This window comes from Anabrus simplex, chromosome 2 (genome assembly GCF_040414725.1).
Source record: "Anabrus simplex isolate iqAnaSimp1 chromosome 2, ASM4041472v1, whole genome shotgun sequence".
Lineage (NCBI taxonomy): Eukaryota > Metazoa > Arthropoda > Insecta > Orthoptera > Tettigoniidae > Anabrus > Anabrus simplex.
Window position 1 is genome coordinate 736,991,603 of NC_090266.1, and position 15,481 is coordinate 737,007,083.

The following is a 15,481-nucleotide window of genomic DNA, read 5'->3' on the forward strand; positions in this document are numbered from 1 at the left end:
ATGCTGACGAATTTCATCAGCGGCCTTGGACATATTGTATTTATGACAATCATGTTTATGCTTGTGTTCACGCCCTCATGTCATTGGCTTTATATTATTACCACTTTGGTTTTCCACTAACATTTTAAATGAACTGTTTTAATTGGAATTTTAATGGAAGAAGTTTTAGTCTCCGACAAGATTATATAGTTTAATCATAGACAGTGTTTCCATTAGCATCTTTATATATTGTATCATTTTTCATATTTTTGAGCCTCCGTGGCTCAGACGGCAGCGCGTCGGCCTCTCACCACTGGATACCGTGGTTCAAATCCCGGTCACTCCATGTGAGATTTGTGCTGGACAAAGCGGAGGCGTGACAGGTTTTTCTCCGGGTACTCCGGTTTTCCCTGTCATCTTTCATTCCAGCAACACTCTCCAATCTCATTTCATAGCATCTATCACTCATTAATATAAATCACTTTGGGAGTGGCGACCCCATCGTAATAACAGCCTATATATGATTCATTCATCACATCCCTGACCCGGTTAAAGACTGGAAAACAGGTTGTAGGTTTTTCATTTCATTTTTCACATTTTTATGTCCCGAAGTTTAATAACTGGCTAAACTTTTAGCTTCCACTTTTAGTATTAGTTGTACTCTTGATGATTGTTTTTAGGATGAAGATGCCCTTAATTGAGGGCGAAACATGTCCCATTTAACTGCGAGTCTATTTATGTAACCACTATAAGTGAAAATAAAAGGATTGAATAATAGGTGGATTAAATTAAAACACCTTTATTGTTGTTGAACTGTAAATTTTCAATATGGACTAAAAATGAGATTTATAACATGCAAAGTAATCTTATTGCACATGGCCGAGTTTAACCTCCAAATTATTCATGGTCGAAGAGTGTGACCAGTAAACAATGTTTAATAACCTATTGGTCTGAAATATAAGGCTTCAGCTGAGATTTGTTTTAGAAAAAGTGTGATCTGCAAATAATGCTCTGATACTTTTATGGACCCCAGTGCAAATGTTTTATATTTGTTGTTTGGTGTTTTACACACCTTTTAATACACCATTATTATTTAACATGTCAGCATGGAGTGCCAAACACTGCTCGCACGGTGCACGCGTGTTCTGTACTGCGATCTAGCAGTTTCCATCGAAGCTGTTTGTATGTTTACTCATTTCTCCTTGAAGTGAAAGGTTTGAGCTTTCGAATTAAATACTTTGATCCCTATTTTGGTAGTGTTTTGTCACAGAAATTAGAGTGATATTTGAAGGAATGTTTATCTCTACCAGCAGGGGCAAGCACTGTTTTTGTCTATCTAGTGACTACTATGCAAATTTCTTGCATTATACCTTCATTTCCTTTCGGGGAAGAACCTGACTGTACACATAATCATAAATTTTATCTATTCAGAGCTATCTCGAGACTGTTTTTCCCATCCTTTTTCTTTATCACACACTGTCTTGCATTCCGTCGATAGTGAGTGGAGATGGCTTCTAGAAGCAAGTGCGGGTTATCAAGCGGGGAAATAGATGATGTCATAGAACAGTTGAGTGGTTCTGATGGAAGTTTGTGTGATTCAGATGGTGTTTTGAGTGATGTGGATGAAATCGCTGTACGCCAAGTCCTCAGTTCGGAATCAGATACAAGTGATTGTGCTCAGAACAGCAATATGCATGTCACTGCTAATACATTTTGATGGGAAAACATGTCTATTTACTTGCGTCAAACAGAACAGTTTATAAGGAACCCAGAACCTCAGAATGAAACAGTTGAGGAATGTGATTGTGTGAAGGTTTTTAAGATATTCTTTACGGACAAGTTAGTGGAACTGATAATTCATGAAACAAATTTATATGCTGGGCAAAGAATCCGATCTAGGGGCTTATTACCACTTCGTTCCAGAATTGGGATTGAAAACCAGTCACGAAGGACGAGATATACATTGTGATTGCTCTATATGGTAATGGGTATAAGATAAAAGCCTATGGTACAAAACTATTTTTCTTAAAGCTCTATTCTGTCTACGCCAATTTTTGGGTTTGTTATTTCAATGGATAGATTTGAATCAATTAGTAATTTTATGCATTTCAACAACAACAACGAGGCAGTTGATACATATCAGGGACCTTCCAAACTTTTCAAAATTTATCCGATTATGTTCTACATAACAAATAAGTTCCAGACTTTCCACATACCAGAACAGAACATCGCAGTTGACGAGTCACTAATCCTATGGTGGGGTAGGTTGTCTTTTAGGCAATATATACCTCTAAAATCCACAAAATTTGGCATAAAATCGTACAAATTATGCGAGTCAAGTTCAGGCTATCTTTGGTCATTTATAATATACACAGGCAAACAACACATACATCAACAGACACAACAAGAACTTATACAATTCTTTTAACGCGTGTGGAGCCCCTTCTCAACCAGGGATACACGTTGTGGATGGCTCATAAGTTAAAATCATTGAACCCTGACTGTGTAGGAACTTTACACCTCAACAGAAAGGACGCCCCGAAAGATGTGATCACCGGGCGAGTTGGCCGTGCGCGTAGAGGCGCGCGGCTGTGAGCTTGCATCCGGGAGATAGTAGGTTCGAATCCCACTATCGGCAGCCCTGAAAATGGTTTTCCGTGGTTTCCCATTTTCACACCAGGCACATGCTGGGGCTGTACCTTAATTAAGGCCACGGCCGCTTCCTTCCAACTCCTAGGCCTTTCCTATCCCATCGTCGCCATAAGACCTATCTGTGTCGGTGCGACGTAAAGCCCCTAGCAAAAAAAATGTGATCAACACAAAAGTAAAGACGGGGGAAATTATAGCTAGGCATTCGGACCAGGTTTCCATCCTAAAGTGGTGTGATAAGAAAGATGTCGCAATGATTTCTACATTCCATGGGGCAGGAACCGTTACAAAGAAAACATAGCATGGTCAGGACAAAACAAAAGCCTGTTTCGGTTGCTGACTATAATGATCACATGGGTGGAGTCGATATGAAGGATCAGCTACTTCATGGCTATCTTTTAAAGAGAAAAAAGATGACCAAGTGGTACATCAATTTATTCAGGAGGTTAATGAATGTTGCAATTCTAAATGCAATGATCATTTGCCAGGGAAATTCACTCAAAACTACAATAGATAATTTGAAATTTAGGGTGGATGCTGTCCAGGCACTGTTTGAGGAACATTCAGATCCATTTGAAAGAGAAGTGCCTGGACGTCATTCTTCAGATAAAAATGTGCCTGGTCTCACTGAAAGGTATTTCCCTGAGAGAATCCTACCCACTGAGGGAAAGAGTAGGCCGACCAAATGACGCGTCGTGTGCTACAAACAGAAAATTCGGAGAGAGACGGTGTTTTACTGTCCAGACACCGAAGCAGGTCTCTACGTTGACGGATGCTTCAAGATGTTCCACATGAATCTCAACGATTAAGGAAAGATAGCATCATATTTTCCAAAAGAATGGAGTTTTCTACAAATGCATGTTAAAGTTTTATTAAAATCCATACAATAATAAGTTGTGTTGCTCTGAATAAAGCCTTGCACAAATCTGAGAAAGTTTAACACCACGCTCAAAACTCCTCCCGCAGCACAGAGACGACCAGGCATTTAAATCCACCACGCTGAGGGGTTAATACGCCCCAGTAGAAAAGGTTTTCTTATTTTTTCTCTCGTCTTTTTTACACCTTTTAATACTCTCATCTTTAGAAACCGTAGATAGCCTACATCCTTCACTGTACCCGTACATACACGACATAAAATGTACGCATGTCAGGGGAGGAAAAACCCTGTTGGATAGTCCCGATTTGTGTATTCAACAGTATGTTTTCTTGCTTAACACTTTCTCTTTCCTTGTCCCCCTGCAGAAATGTCCAAATGAGGTTTAGCTGAGTAAACTAACTTCTGAAATCGGTCATCCATTCTGATCCATATTTAAAAAAAAAAAAATGTTATTGAGTTTATGTCCCAGTAACTACTTTTACGGTTTTCGGAGACGCTGATGTGCCGGAATTTACTCCCGCAGGAGTTATTTTACGTGCCTTCATATACCACCAGACTGAGCCACTTTTTTTTTTTTTCTTTACGTCGCACTGACACAGTTAGGTCTTGTGGTGACAATAGGACAGGAAAGGCCTAGGAATGGGAAGGAAGCGGTCGTGGCCTGGTGTGAAAATAGGAAACCATGGAAAACCATCTTTAGGGCTGCCAACGGTGGGGTTCGAACCCACTATCTCCCGGATGCGAGCTCAAAGCTGCGCACTCCTAACCGCACAGCCAACTCGCCCGGTGAGCCAGGATCAAACCTGCCAAGTTCGGTCAGAAGGCCAGCACCTCAACTGTCCCAGCCACTCAAGCAGCACCCTGTATTTTGAGTTGTATCACATTCTTACCGAATTTCAGTACACGACATTAAATTAATCGATAGTTTACTTCAGCCTTTATTTCTAACAAGCTAACTTCTACTATCGGCCAGGTTATTTACGCATTTAGGGCCTATTACGGAATCAGGTTCTCTTTCATTTTCGAATTACGTTTACAGAACAACTGTCAACGAGTATTACAGTTGACTCTGACATTCCCTTCAAATCTGAATGTCAGCAAGAGCGCTCGCTAGTGAACATAGCGCGAAAACTATACCAAAGATGATCGTTTGTATTCACTGTAATCGCTCCAGTGCGTAAATATTGGTAATGGAAATAATAATGCATGCTTAATCACTCTGAATAACAAATACATCAGTGATAGGGTTCCCGCTGTAACCGAAAGATAATACACAGTTTTAATATAAAGTCATTTTCAAGGGACAGAAAAAAAATCTGTCTTTACAGTGGAGTTCTCGCTATATACCGTACTCGTTATAGTGGACTTCTACTGTATATCAATAATGCCAAACCTGACATCCAGGTTCACTGAGACGTATGTTGACGAAATCCACAATACACAATATTATTTTATCTTATTGCATAAAAGAATTTTCACTAAATATGAAAGCCCTCATAAATGCAGTAACTGTGCTAAAATAACTGAACTCAACTGAACACTCTCTTCAATCCCAGGAAAATAAAAATAAAACAGCAAAAGCTTCACTATCAGACTCTTTACAAAAATGGTAGAATTATTTTATACATGAACAACTTACAGCTCTTCCAGCCATCTTTGCAATTTCTACTAGCTTTGAATAGACTCCAGAAATGGTCAATTCATTACTCCTAAACATGGTGTTTTGTTTCATTCGGCTTTTCTCAGCTACGATTCCTAGGTCCCCAAGCACGGCATTGTCTGCTTTGATTTGAGCCAATGATCGCCCAGTACATTCTGCAATGGCTTTCATTAATGATGTTTCAGCAAAGCCAAGTTCCAGATCTGTAAGTAATTAAGTAATTAAGTAAGTAAAATAAAATCAAAATCACTTTATTTGCAGATGAAGTTAAGTAATTAAGTAAGTAAAATCAAATCAAAATCACTTTATTTGCAGATGAAGTGTCTACCTCAGCGGCAAATGGTACAATAAAATACATTAATATCAAGCACTAAATTTTAAATTAATAAGAGAAGAAGACATTTTCCTGGAACACAGTAGTATACAATTTACACTAACAAATTTTTCTATTAAACACACAGCTCATCCTTAATAAATTTATATTGTTTAAAAATTCTACTTATAATATCTACTGTACTTACAAATGTACTCAACTCATATACTGAACCACTCTGTCCATGGTCAAAGAACACTGGTTTTATAATAATTATAGGAATTGTATGAGATCACCGAGAAAGCGCTTTGTATAGCAGTTTATTGTGTAATAGTATCTGAGATTGCGCACTTGTTGTGGGAACGCAGCATCAAAAGCGAGCAGAAGCTTCTAGATACTCATAAAAAAATTAATACACCAAGCGAACCGCTTCACCAGCAGCGTGGGTTGCACACAGCTCCATGAGATCTCGCAGGAATTTTTACCTTGGAGGGAAAAGGAATTTATTTAATATTTTCGGATGCGAGAAGAATACAGAAGATTGGATACCAGAACCAAAATCAGGGTCTTTTTTGAAAATTTTGATATGCGGCATGGCCATAGTTGTAATCACAATGACAGTAGAGGTACTTGACATGCACATCGCGGGAAGAATTTTCCACACGCGGGCGCGCGAATGAGGCCCACCCACAGAGAGCTTGGTATCGAGGAAGCGAGCCTGATAATAAATACGGTTGCCGAGCGTGCCACTTTCATTCACCGGATGCATCGCTGTCACGTAAGGGTCTGTCACGATGCTGCTCAGCGAAGAGAAGACCGCCGTCGTCTACAAGCCACGCACTCAAAGTTCACCTTATTCTTGGAAAGAGTAAGCAACAACCACATAAAATTAAGATTAGAACTGTATACAGCAAGTGTTGACCTGTTTCCATGTCAGAATATTCTGTGGCTAGTAATGCTGTTCGTGCATAGTCGCATCGCATAATCTGAGGTTCACATTGTCCTAAACGAATGACATACTGGCGCCGGACAGCCAATCTGCATGCTTCGCAACCACTCAACAGCAATACTTACCAACATTCATAGGAAGGGAAAGAGCCACCTTAATACTCAAAGTGAACTGCATTTAACGATCATCAGAGTATCAACAATGTCAACTCAACACATTTACTCTCAAATTTTGCATGATCAACGCAATTAGAATATTAAGAAGAAGTGGTTGAACCATTTACTAAGCGTATTGGCATAATGTCTCAAACTCAAGCTGATAACCCTCATATGAAATGTTCTGTAAAAACAACGCAAGAACATACCAATGTGTTACTTTAGACTGTCATCAGACATTTGCATTTTAAGTGCATTTTACTATGTTTGTTAATGTTTTAATGGTTTATATAATTTTAAAAAATAGTTCAACAATATTTCACATCATCTGATATAATTAGTGTCTATACAAACGTAATATTAACTACTATATATGTGCCAACTAAGCATATATCATACAAGACCCAAACATCTATGTGTTAATACAACACTCTTTTTTAACTGACAAGGCACAATGCCTATCGCAACTATCACAAAGCTGAGCTCAAGCATACTCTTTGTACGCATAAGATATAAGATAGATGACGAACTCATTCAGTTATACTTGTTTGCTAATTTCATAACAAGATATGTATATTGTGTCATATTTTATCATGTATTTTGAGCATTTTAAATTGTTTATACATTCAACTGTTTATAGATAAGCTATAGAATTTAAACATTCTTAAGCAAAGCATAAGCACAACTACAATGATTTTAAATTTTGGGGTCTATCACTTTAATTGGTGAGGCAGAATATAAAAGATGCAAATAATGTAAGATTCTAATGAGGCTGAAGATGACCTTGTAAGAGGTCGAAACCGGTCCTGTTATATGTTTAGGTATGTTTAGTCATCAGCCTGAAGGCTGGTTGGATCCTCAACAGTTCCGCCATGAGCTGTGTTAGATGGCCTAGGCATCACTGAAGAGGCGTGCTAGGGAAATGAGGAGTGAGGTAGTTTCCTGTTGCTTTCCTCACCGAGCCAAAAGTTGCTATTACATATCAGTCTGCCAAGCCCACTGAAATGCATGCACCAACCGACCCTATGAGCAACAGTTCCACACCATTCATAGCAGGGACTGGCTGCATAAGGAATGGCATTACTAGCATCGCTCATACCTCGATCATTTTCATTTTGTCAAAGCCAAGGATAAGACAGACAGAGACAGATCAATGAAAGTAACAAAATTGCTCTAGCCCATACCAGAATACTTAGCACAGTGTAAATACCAGGTCCTGCCAGCAAAGGCATTCCTGTTATATATGTTATAATAAATGTGTATTGATTAGGTGGAACTTTTTTTTCTTTCATGACATATTTTTATGCTACTCGGTTAGTTGCTGATGGATTATCGGTTCAAATGGTTTGGAGAGAGATGAAATTATACACACCGGTCGACAGTCTGATAGGGAAACAGCTGGAGACATTTTCATACTGGATTAATGATTGCAACTTTCCATATTCTTGGATATGTTCCAGAACTGAGGCAGAAATTATATATGTGAGTAATTACTGGGCAAATAATATCTAGAATACATTAAATGGTGGTGATGGGGAGATCATCAGCATCAGTCGTGTTTGACTTGACCGAAAGCAGTTCACGCTTCACCCGAGTTACATTAACAGTATGGAATTTGAACATTGGTCTATTTGGCGGTGGTTTAGTCAGTAATTGGTTAATTGTATAAGTTATGATATGTGTTTGGTGCTTAATTTTAATGTCAGAGAAGTGTTTATTTAAGTCGTCAAGTGATTTATCTGGGTTACAATGGTTCGGTTCCAGTTTCTCTATTCCCATGGAGCAAAGCTCTCGCCATGTGCTTCGTGCATTCAAATTATTAGCTAGCTGTTGGAAGTGAAGGAATTTCTTATTTCAGACCACTACTTTAATTTTGTTGCACAGAGACCGATACTGTTCAAGTGCATTGGGAGAACTGGTTCATCTATATAGGCAAAGTAATGAATCTCAATGGGACATCATGAGTTTAATGTCATCAGTTAGCCATCAGGAGGGAGGTCTAGATACTTTAACTCCACATTTCGGAACATGTTTGTTGAGGAGACCAAGTAGGTGGGAATTGAACTTTAGTAGTTTCATATCAATGTCATCTACATTATGTCTTCCCATGGAGAATTAGAAGTATCCAGTCTACAGTCACAATAGTCTATTGCAATGAAATACGAAAGCAGTCGGTTGTCTCAGAACAAAGCACGATGCTGGGAAAAGGATCATTCTACTTCATAAGAAGACAGTCTTGCATACTTTATCAAAGAAATGTCACTGGCACTCAAACTTTCAATTTCACCAACCCCTTCCTGCCCTTCCAAAACTTTGGCAATCCCACACATAGTATGAATCCATCATATTTTTCAAAGACATTTTTAAATTTCTGTTTCATTTCTTCCACTTAGGACCTCTGAGCAAATTAAATTTTTCCCTCAGTGTCATGCACCTCATTAATTGTGTCAGTTAAGAAGTTGTTTGATGTTGCTAATTTTTATGCTCATTTTTTAATGTGCTGTCTTGAAGTAAGTCCTGAAGAATTTCGATTGATGAAGCATCATCCTTATTTAGATCATCTATCACTGTTTTAAAATGTTCAAAATTGTTTATATAATACACTACTGCTTCTAATTACGTCCCCCAATGAGTAACAATGGGTCTAGGTGGAATACCAACATCTGCATTTTTTGCTCTGAACAAATGAATTCTTGTTGGCACTTTAAAAAAAACCTGCCCCCCCCCCCCCCCGCCCCGTTTGGAATCAATTGTCAACTTTAAGATACAATATACATATCTGCTCACATACTGTGTGTGTAAACCATGCTCTACGCAAGTTACGGATATCATGTTGGGGGAGCTGCCTTGTTCATATACAGAACAGGATCCATAGTAAGAATAAAACCTTTTAAATTTCACCTCATTCAGCCATAACTGCAGAGATGCATTGAATATGAAAGCCATTGTTACATGATTTGATACTGGCATTTCTCCACATGTTAATAGAAAACACCTCTTGGTAAACTATTTCATTAATTTCTAGCACACCTATCACAAGTTTCCCACTTTCCTACCGCACGAGTCTGGTGATTCATCCATGCTTACTCGTATTTTTTATTTTCACATTCTGCTCTGATCTTTCCTAGCATTGCTTTATAACATGCAAGCACACACAATTTTCTTAATATTGATTAATAGGTGTTTTGAAATTTGTGTATTTTGTAAGAAAATTTCTAAGCTGTGGACTTGTTAATTTTTATAAAGGAATATCACAAGAAAGAGAAGTGTTGCATAAACCTGCATAATATTATGAACTTTTTGAAACTGGGATATGTGAAGAGGAAGTTGCTTCACACAAAAGAACCTGTCCTGAGACAGTAAGTGAAGCGGCTATTTTATGTTTAATTCCTGCTAAATCTTGCAAGACTTGTGATTGCTGTTCTGCTCTTACAGGTTTCCCACAGTTTTGGCAGAATTGAATTTTGCCATTAGTTGTAAAGATTCCACTAAATTCGGCAACATATTGCTGCAAATGACAACATATACTTGACTTTCCTTTCGGCATTATATCACCAATCACAATCATTTCTTCACTTTACACAGCGGTACTACACAAATGGTGTGGTTCAAATTTGCCAAGGGCAGTGACTGACTGAACTGAAGAATACTGCATCACGTTTTGCACATCACAGTGTATCAGACCTCACGAGGCATTCCCTTTGACAAAGGAAGCCAGATTGGTGGTCGAAACCGGTACCGCATTTAATCAAATAAGAATGTAAAACTACATTTCTTATTTAATTGTATTGAATAGGTTGAACCATTTTATTTCTTATTTTGGTTTAAAGGCACCAAAAATGAGTACCAGGTTAATTCCTGGGGGCAAAGGCAGCCGGGCGTAGAGAGAACCACTCCACCCCATCACGTGCTGCGGTTAACAATGGTGGAAGCCATTACCTTCCACTCCTCCAAGGGCCTTCATGGCCTGTACGGAGGTGTCTTTGTCTTTTTTTTTTTTTTCAGTTTAAAGGAAGCCGGCATATGTGGTCAAGGTTAGTCAGTTAATACGCCACAAGTTTATGAAATTAATTTGCAGTTTGTTTTCATTAATATCAAAATGACCGAGCTCGATAGCTGCAGTCGCTTAAGTGCGGCCAGTATCCAGTATTCGGGAGATAGTAGGTTCGAACCCCATTGTCGGCAGCCCTGAAAATGGTTTTCCGTGGTTTCCCATTTTCACACCAGGCAAATGCTGGGGCTGTACCTTAATTAAGGCCACGGCCGCTTCCTTCCCACTCCCTGCCCTTCCGTGTTCCATCGTCGCCATAAGACCTATCTGTGTCGGCGCAAAAAAAAAAAAAAAAAAAAAAAAAAAAAAACCAAAATGAATCTAAAATGAAGACACTTCTTCTAAAAACATTGTTGATGTCTTCAAACAAGTCACTATCAAAATACATGATTTACTGGGTGACAGAGGCATGGGAAAATGTCAAAGAGCAATTGCGTAGAAAGTCAAGGCAAAAGTTAAGGCCAAATCTATCATACAGCGAAAGCACAGAACTGAAGTTTTAAATCTCATGAAGCAAATCCAGGTTGTGAAGAAGCAGAGAAAACAGATGTGAACAAGTGGTTGCCAGTTGACACCGAAGAGCAAGGTATGACAGATCAGAAAATAGTTGCACTGGGCCCGGTTGTATAAAGACATCTGACCGGAGATCAATTTAGAACCTAGTTCTGAAAATGTACTGAGATTACAACTTCATCACGTTGTACAAAACTGATCTTGGTTTACACTTGTGTACTTCAAATGTAATCAGAGTCCAGTAAAGTGGACTTTGCAACACCGCAAAACAAATGAAATACGAAATAGCTTTGCCCATTGGATAATACTTAAATGGTGAGATTAACCTGGCCGTGACTGTCAACAAATGAAATACGAAATTGCTTTGCCCCTTGGATAATACTTACATAATGAATTGAGCCGATTGTGACTGTCGATAATACTGTGATCGTAAGTTATGATCTCACGAAGTAAACATAGAAGGAATTTCACAGCAGCGTTCTGCGAATTACACACCGAAAGAAAAGCACAATCTGGTGGATATTGTACTATTTAAGTAAAAACATACAATAGAAAATTAAAGAACCGTTATGGTTACTTCGAAATTGAAAGACAAGGTGTGTGGAAAGAAACTGAAGCGTAGATCAATTCTAGCAGTATGGGCATTCGGAGGGACTGGAAAAGTCTCAGGTTATGCTACGAGAACATAAAGAAGAGGACCAAGAAATCACTCGCAAATGAGAAGGTAAGTGTCATATACTTTTTTTATTTTGTAGGAAGAGTAGTTTATAATAATTCATATTCGTGTCATCTAATCAATGCACATTAATATACCAGACATGCCAACTTTCAAATATAAAATATCAGGAGAAATTTGGCAGCAAATCTATACGTATTACGACACATCACTGATGGCAGAACATGTACTAATCCATTATAATTCAGTATTTTAACAACTCTATTTGGCCTACATATGCATAATTTTTTGTTATTTATATGTGAATATTAAATGCTTGACATACCTGAACTGTAGGAACATGTGACTTCTCATCCTTCAACATGCTGATCATATTACGACTAATTGTTGTTCAACACACCCATAGCTGACTTAGCCCTCTTCAGAAACTCGGAACTAAATTTTTGCTCAAAGCACTTGCCTTACTGAACTGATTTTAAGGTTAAAAGTTTCTCCAAAGTTTGTTCAGACAGCAAGGATCTGAAGTGTATTTTTCTCTTTGTGACTCAGTTGCAAGCATAATTCGTTCCGGCAACATGCTCGTAATCCAAATCGCTCGTATATCAAAGCAAATTTTCCCATAAGAAACTTATTGAAACTTGGATGATTCGTCCACAACACGAGCCCACAAAAACATTTATTCACATAACATTTATAAAACAAAATATAACGTAAAACAATTAAACTGCACTTTACCTTACAATAGAATCATTGTTGGTGTAAGGGAATCTCAGTTGAAGTGAGAGGTTCCATTGACTTTTCCTCCTCCTCATCCTCGGATGAGATCTCCATAACCTCCTCCTGTTGTAGACGTATTATAAAATCTATAGATATCAGCCACTCGCATACCTTGTTCGTGTTTTTCGATCATTTTCTTCTTAAATTCCACTGTAATCATCTCCTTCGTCCGACCGAATTCCTTTTTAGCCTTCTTTTCATTCACAGGGCCCATCGTTGCGGAACAGTTATATCACTAATGACAGAAACCAAACATGTACACTCGTACGGTGTTGACTATGCGAGCGAGGCACGCCAACTGAAGTCCAGCGCGGGAAATGATTGCACACACTTTCCCAGGAAAGAGAGTGGCAGGGGGAGGGGAAAAACAAAGGCACATGGGAGGTGGAAATGTACGTACATGTGACGCTCATATTGCGAAACCTCACTCGCTTATCAAGTTACAATTTATTTAAAATGTTTGCTCGTCTGGAAAAACACTCGTAGACCAACTTACTCGCAACCCCAGGTTCCACTGTATTAAAAACAAAAGAGGAGCGCATGACTGGGCGTCGTTCCCAATACTGTCATCTAGTTTCTTTTTCAGGACTACTATCGACCAGCCATACCCAGCCATATATCGATAGAACGAGGAAACACGTTAACGTATCCACAACGACGCACACGAAATGCTGTCAGTTGGTACAGTTATTTATTCGCATCTATTTACAAATTAAAAACACACATAACCTTAATCACTGCTGTCATTAGCAAAATGCACACATCAACAAAGCCGCCATTTTAACAACTGGCTATCACTTCAACATCAACATGGCGACTGCAACCACTGCATGTCAAAACAACACGAGGTCACAAGTATACTCCTGCTACACCATAACTCTACTAAACAATAACACTTCTCTACTGTGAAGATTGCCTCCTTATATATGTTCCTGGCTAGGCTTCTAGAAAGATACATTACAAAAAATACCTTCTCGAAGCCGCTGACTTGTCAATGTTAAAGAGATCTCCAAAAACCATTTGAAAACTTCCTGTGGCATAAAACCTAAAGTTATTAGTAACATATACATGGGTGACGGAATAATTTCTTTGAGTAGGTTTTTGTACAGTGCCCCTTAACTTTAGTTCCAGTCGTTCTACAACATCTTTCGATAAACAAAATCTCATTTTGAACATTTGATTATCCATTTCAATCATTGGATTCCGTCTGTGCCGAAAGATGCGAGGAACTCATCGTAAAATCAATTCTTCTTCATCAGACGAAAAGTCTGAATAATCTGACATCCCTTCTGAACAAAAGAAATATATAAATTACAGAATTGCTTTGTTTTGTAAACTTGAAAAATAATTTTAAATAAATAATTATTGAAGCAGTATTATAAAACTAAGTAATAGCAATGTGTTTCTACTGCAGTAGGCTATTGTTTATATGATATTCACATAACCTCACTTCTGAAAAAAAAAAAAAAAAAAAACAGCGATTTTTAGCAATATTATTTAACTACTAGCTTTAAAGATATTTATTACTCACCTCGATATTATTAAGGTACTAGCTGATGTACCCGTGCTTCGCCATGGAATTCTACATTGTATACAGAATTCTAGGTTAGGTAGTGTACACGTTGTGAGCAAGACTGTATGAAATTGCATAGCTCTTAGCGTTACCCTAAAAACGCGACGGGGAAGTCACCGAACATCTTTTCTCATATGAAGACTGAGTTAGGGAATTTTCACTGTAATGGTAGACCCGCTTGCATACCATCAGTCACAATCAGGTTGGAGAGCTTTCATTATAACGGTAGACACTCACTTCCCACATGCCTTTTTACATCTTCAGAAAGACTGTCTTAGTCGTTTTTCCAATTGGAATGAACATACATTACAATGACATCAGTAGGAATGGCGCGATAAAAAGCAATGCTTTCGTATGAAATACTCGATCAAATGGAAAACCACACATTTTCTCACTTCTAACGAACAGGACTACACTGCTGATCTAACAGTCCAAAGTTCCAGAATGACCAAGGCGCAGACTGCCGTGGGCCGTGAACACTCCTCGTCCCTTTTCGGTGGGGAGAGGGTCGAATAGTGGCGACTCCCAGGGCAGAAACTATGCCCTTTTACTAATCTGTTCCCTAGGAGTACCGATGAGTCGGAAAGTATCATTTCACTACACTGGTGGCGCAAATATCTATTTGACTTGGAGGCAAATTTTTCCTCCAAGCCAGAGGAGAAACCGCCTCTTCAGTGCTAATTTGGAATAAAATGAATGTAGAATTTAGTAAAAATGAAGGGGAAGAAGCTATCGGAGCTGAGAGGCAGCATCAGAGACAAAGAACAGCACAACAATGATCAATGTAATGTTATTGTTGATCAATGTTATGCACTTTCGATATTGTAGGCCTTCACATTTAGCTTCCTGAAATACCACTCTTATCATAGTCGATACCTTAAAACTGAATAAAACATAAATGATCGGAAATTGTACTCTCTATAACTTTCTTTATGTAGTACTTTTCGATAGGACCAATGACATAGGTATTTAAAAATTACATTTTAGGTGCCTTACCCCAAACTACAATTTCATCCAGGGTGAATACAATTGCTTGTAGTTTAGACTAGTTTCTTATTCCCCGACTCTATATACCAATTTTCTTTAAATTCTGTATACCTATTTTCTCGTGGCTCGACGTTGATATGGACTTAGAAACAAACACAAATTCATGAATATCTGTGTTATCATAGCCATTACGGTAAAAATGTATAAGACATAAATGGCCGGAAATTTAATTTTATATAACTTTGGTTATGTAGCATTTATCGATACGATCGCTAATAATATAAATATTTGAGAATTAAATTTTAGGCCTCCCACTAAACTA

General features: G+C 38.3%; 1 protein-coding gene across 3 annotated transcripts in view; it reads right to left on the minus strand.

The window, feature by feature from the left end:
* The window catches only part of DNAlig1 (DNA ligase 1), a 719,906-nt gene that overhangs the window by 276,460 nt on the left and 427,965 nt on the right, over positions 1-15,481 (minus strand). For all 3 annotated transcript variants that reach the window (XM_068225852.1, XM_068225851.1, XM_068225853.1), the window contains one exon: positions 5,145-5,368. In XM_068225852.1, coding sequence (XP_068081953.1) covers positions 5,145-5,368 — 224 coding nt within the window. The remainder of the gene's footprint in view (positions 1-5,144; positions 5,369-15,481) is intronic.